Source organism: Poecilia reticulata, linkage group LG16, assembly GCF_000633615.1.
Source record: "Poecilia reticulata strain Guanapo linkage group LG16, Guppy_female_1.0+MT, whole genome shotgun sequence".
NCBI lineage: Eukaryota > Metazoa > Chordata > Actinopteri > Cyprinodontiformes > Poeciliidae > Poecilia > Poecilia reticulata.
The window spans coordinates 7688437-7693366 of record NC_024346.1 but is presented as its reverse complement, the minus strand read 5'-3'; the positions used below and the strand labels follow the sequence as shown (position 1 = coordinate 7693366).

Here is a 4930-nt window from a genome sequence, read left to right as displayed (position 1 = left end):
ATTTCCCTCACATTCATTTAAAAACATCTCCTTTAGTAGCCAACTCATAAAACCATTGCAAATAGAAATGTCCGACAAGTATCTACTGAATAAATAGAAGAAATGAGATAAAATTATGTCCACCATGAATTCAAGTGGCTAAAATTAAGAAATAAAGATTTAAGTGGATCCATCTTGATAGCACTTAATTCGTGGAGCTTGACCTGAAGACAAAGTCCACAAGTCTAACAGGGTTATCTTAAGTTATCTAGTGACTGGCAGTGCTGGACCATGTTGACACCTTAAAAGCTGCACACTTTTAAAGCTTTCTGCAAACAGTTTAGGGGAGGAAGGGACACCATCAAAGTGGATTTTTCTGTATGTATTTTCCATCATCCAGCTCTTCAGTGAAAATATATCTAAAAAAAACAGCAGATATAGAAAAAAAAGAGCGGTTGTGACAGCATGGCAGGGACTCCTGGACTTTGGGCTCTTGACTACAACAGTCATCTGACTTCTGTATATATACACGGAAGCAACACTGAGACACAGTCACTAACACGCTAAGCCCTGAAAGATACACACGCCCCACAGCAGGTGAGACAAGCACTGCGCTTCAGACTACATGTTTACAGCAAAATCTAAAAGTGTTGATGTAGCCTTACTAGTAGGAATTGCTTATTAAATATTAATGTCTTTCAGCAGGTTGCAGTCATGAAGGTGTTTGTGTTGCTAGTCGCTGCAGTGCTCTCTGGTAAGATGTTCTCATTTAAATAAAATAAACAAGGACTGATAATAATAATAGCAACAAATAAATAAATAGTAATAAAATAAATTAGGTCTGAAAATCACCTTTATTGACATCTTTATTTTGCAAGGCTGCAATGCCAACCTCTTCTACGCTGATGCGCCAAAGCCAAAGTTAGAAGTGTTGACTGATGCTTTCTGGGACTACATTGCCAAGGCCACGCAAACAGCTGATGATACTCTGGAGATGATTAGGAGCTCACCAATTGGACAGGAAGTTAAGTAAGTTGCGTGAGGGAGAGTTGGAGGGGGGAGGCTTACATTCTGCAGCATGTTACACAGTCGTAGATGTCCTGACAGTCATTTTGTTTTGGCCGTCTAGTGCCCGCTTGACAGAGAGCGCTGACTTAGCCAGCAAGTATGCTGTGACCCTGCAGGAGCAGCTTTCCCCCGCAGCCGAGGACCTGATGAACAAGATAACCACGGAGGCCGACATGCTGAAAAGTGTGCTGACCCAAGAGCTCAGCTCCGTCAGAGACAAACTGGAGCCCTACACCGAGAACATGAAGGCCCAGATCCAGCAGAGGGTCGAGCAGCTCAAGCAGGAGCTGGCCCCCTATGCAGACTCGCTGGACTCCGAGGCGCTGAGGTCCACCTTGATTCAAAAGAGCGAAGAGCTGAAGACCAACCTGGAGCAGAGCGTGAAGGACCTGCAGGCTCAGCTGGGGCCCTACACAGATGACCTGAAGCAGAAGGTGGACCGGCACCTGGAAGCGTTCCAGAAAAGCGTAGCCCCCGTGACCGAGAAGGTCCAGGTAGAGCTGACCCAGAGAGCCAGTCTGGTGAAGCAAATTGTGGCTCCCTATGCTGAGGACCTGAGGGACAAACTGGACCCCTACGCCCAAGACCTCCAGTCCCAGCTCATGTCTCTCTACCAGTCATTCATCGAAGCCAACTAAGTCGTCTTCAGCCTGTGCAGACATAGTTAAACACAATCCTGAAAAAGCGTTTCACCACCAGCCATATGGAGGATGAACAATGAAATGCCAATGTTGTGGTGTAAATTAAACCAAACTATCTGAGTATCCATGTTATATTTATTGCTGAGTCCTGAAAAAACAAGCCAGACCCTGCACTTGTCCACATGTATATATGTATATGCTGTTTATTCTGTTTGGTGGAAAAGAACTGTGAGCATTTTTGTAATTTCTTTAAGTTATCTAAATTAAAAAATACTGCATAAAAATGTCTGAGCTTTGTTTATTTGTGTATAAATGCAATTCCATAAATCACACACCTCTGATTAGCTACCACAAAGACATGTGCTGGGTTTTTCCCAAGAGCCAATAAGTATTTTGTCTTTATACCCTTTGCCTCAACATGTTTTGTACCACAGTTTCGCCTTGTAGTTTCTCCACAGGCTCCCTATTGTTCTTGCCATGAAAGATTTAGTGTGTTATCACTACAAATCAAACTCAAAAAGCCATGATGGACCAACACGATTATAAGAGAAAGTAAGATAAGCAGATGTCTTTACATGTAAAATATTTTGGTAAAAATTCATGCCTAACTTTCTTTCACATGATACGTTTTAGATTGTGCAATCTAACCTTTTCTCCTTTTAGTCCACCCCCTCACCTCCATACTGACAGTGCCAGCATCCAACGTGGAGGGTTAGAGTCCAGCAATGGTAGAGCAAACATGCGTGCGCACACAACACATTTGCTGTCCAATCGCATCTTATTAGAAAATAATGTTGTTGAGATTTATGTCTGACAGAAAGTTTTCTGCATTTTTTTTTTTTTACATATTTTCCTATTACACAAAAAGCTGTAATATTTGATTCTAGGTTGAGAGCACAAACAGTTTAACCAAACACTAATTTGTATGAGGTAAAGATAAAGTTTGTGTTTTTGTTATCTCTGTAAACTGTGTAATTATCCAAAAATGTTAGCTCCAGGGAAATTCTGAGAAGAAAGAAGCTAACTGAAACTCTGTGAGGCTCTGCAATGGCAAATCTTATCTTCCATTTTCATGTTCCAGCCTGTTTTATTGCTGATTAGAGCTGTTGGTGCTGCCTTATCAGTCAATGTAAGGCACTCAGAACTTGGTCCAAATGGCCACAGTAAAGGCAGCTGTTGGTACAATGAGAAGCTAAAAATCTGGGGCATGTTGTCAGTTTTCTTGAACATGACTCGACTTGCATAAACAGGTAATAAGACATTTGGTTGTGTTGTGATGGTGGTAAGAAGTCATTACTTGTGAATTAGTGGCAGTTTTAAAGCAGCCCAGTGCCATTAAAGACCAGAATGGCTTGTAGATCAGTGGTTTGTAACAGACCCTCAAACATTTCCCATTATCTGGTTTTACAAGACTAATATGCAAACATAAAAACCTGAAAAACTGAGAGGAGTGAAAACAGAAACTCAATTGTGCACCCTAGTGGCAGGAAATATGTTACTGTTTCACATTTATGAAGCCAAAATAACTAACAAGAGATTACACAAACAAAAGAGAACAAGAGTAGGTATGAAATGATAATTTGTGAGAAATGTTAGAATTAGACATACTTTTATTAATACAAAATGTGCCAACAAACTAGTGAAAAAGGATGCCAAAGCAAAGGGAATTTAGTCTTACATGCCACATCACCTTCGCTGTGGATTTCATTAAAAAGAGAAAGCCGATTTAAAGAAAAACATTTGAAAAAATGCACATTAAAAAGAAGGTCTTAGATTTTTAGGTTTAAATTATATATATATAATCAATTCAATACATTTTTTTTCTGAGTTTTTCTGAGTTACCAAAATCAAGAAATGTGTGTAAAAGCATCAGCAAAGGGAAAATGTAAGCACAACAGAGAATGCAGATGAAGTGATGTATCTGCATAAACCAATGACCAACCAAGGCAAAAGTAACAAAGTTTATATAATGATGAGGAAGTCTTTATAAATGCCATCTGAATTCAGTTGCTTGGAGACTTAACAAACTGGCACCACACCAGTGGCGCAAAAAGTGGGTATGCAGCTCATGCAATGCATAGGGGCGCTGGACCGGAGGGGGCGTCAAAACCCTGTCTGGAGGGGGCGGCGCGCCGATGATCTCTTCTTATGTTTTCTACGCTCCTTCACCCTGATATACCTCCTTCCTTCCTTCCTTCCTTCCTTCCTTCCTTCCTTCCTTCCTATGTTTTCGCATCCAGCTGAATAACATTTAGTTGCGACCCTGCACCACACTCAGGGATTTAAAAGCACTCTCCAGCACACCCAGGCTGCTTGTTATTCCCCACAGTTTTAAAAGACTGCTTGCAATACGAATTAATAAAAATAAATAAAATTCTAGCAACATTTAGAATAAATGCTGCAATTTCTGCTCCAGCTCTGATCAGCATTGATACTCTAAAGCCAGTTGATGTTAGTACCTTCATTTCTCTACATAACTGTGTAGCAAGAATACTTTATGTCAAGAAGCTTTGTTGTGATTCTATAAACCTCACTTTTCTCCACTTAATCAGTTTATCTGTAGGGTAGCTGTCACAACCTTCTCTTGATCACTCACCATTTCACACACCACCTGAGTACCTGTGTTTATTGCTAAGGTTGCTGTTGTAGATCTATTAACTCAAAATGAGCTTTACTTTGAATAAAATCATTTAAAGTTACATTTCCTCTGTTTATTCATGCACCAGCCCAATGAGTTTTTATTTGGGGATGTTTTGCTCTTTGAGGTGTGTTTCTCCTGTTATATTGTAATATTTTTATTCAACAACTAAGACTGATTCTACATTTTAACTTAACATTTGATTCCCGTTAAAGAGAGCCTCTCTCAAGCCAATAGAAGGTGTTACACTGCCACCCAGTGTTGAAATTGTAGCAGAGCATTTCAACTGAATCTTTTCTAACCTTAATCTGAAGTTACAATCCCACAATAGATTAAGTTCCTACCAGGGGCGGAGCTATAGGGGGCCCTGGGGGTGCGGCTGCTCCCCGGCCCGGGCCGGATGGGGGCCCGGGTCTGGAGGTGCCAGGAAGGGAGGAATGGTTTCAAGTCGCTTAAATGTCTGATTATAGATGGAGAAAGTGCGCCCTCGCCTGTTGAGAAAGGTGTATTTAATGTTAAAGTCAACATTTTTGTGACAATTATTTCGTGCTTAGCAGTAATTTTTTAGATGGCCACTGTTTGTTGTTTTCGTGCCGCAGTATCT

The 4930-nt window shown here is 40.8% G+C and overlaps 1 protein-coding gene across 2 annotated transcripts; it reads left to right on the top strand.

The window, feature by feature from the left end:
- The first annotated feature begins 519 nt into the window (after window positions 1-519).
- On the top strand, window positions 520-1974 carry LOC103477850 (apolipoprotein A-I-like). 2 transcript variants are annotated; one of them, XM_008431171.1, is made up of 4 exons: window positions 520-576; window positions 682-733; window positions 858-1008; window positions 1109-1974. In XM_008431171.1, exons 2-4 carry the CDS (start codon window positions 694-696, stop codon window positions 1683-1685), a joined length of 768 nt encoding a protein of 255 aa, XP_008429393.1. In that variant the 5' UTR covers window positions 520-576; window positions 682-693; the 3' UTR covers window positions 1686-1974. The 2 variants fall into 2 exon arrangements, with proteins under 2 accessions (XP_008429393.1, XP_008429395.1); XM_008431173.1 differs by having other exon boundaries at window positions 522-576; window positions 685-733.
- Window positions 1975-4930: the final 2956 nt, after the last annotated feature.

What these genes read in the sequence shown, in the direction of transcription:
- LOC103477850 (XM_008431171.1), top strand. Translation starts at nt 694, where the DNA reads ATGAAGGTGTTTGTGTTGCTAGTCGCTGCAGTGCTCTCTG. An exon ending in AGTCGCTGCAGTGCTCTCTG is followed by an intron (nt 734 to 857) that starts GTAAGATGTTCT and finishes TTATTTTGCAAG; the next exon opens with GCTGCAATGCCAACCTCTTC. An exon ending in CCAATTGGACAGGAAGTTAA is followed by an intron (nt 1,009 to 1,108) that starts GTAAGTTGCGTG and finishes TTGGCCGTCTAG; the next exon opens with TGCCCGCTTGACAGAGAGCG.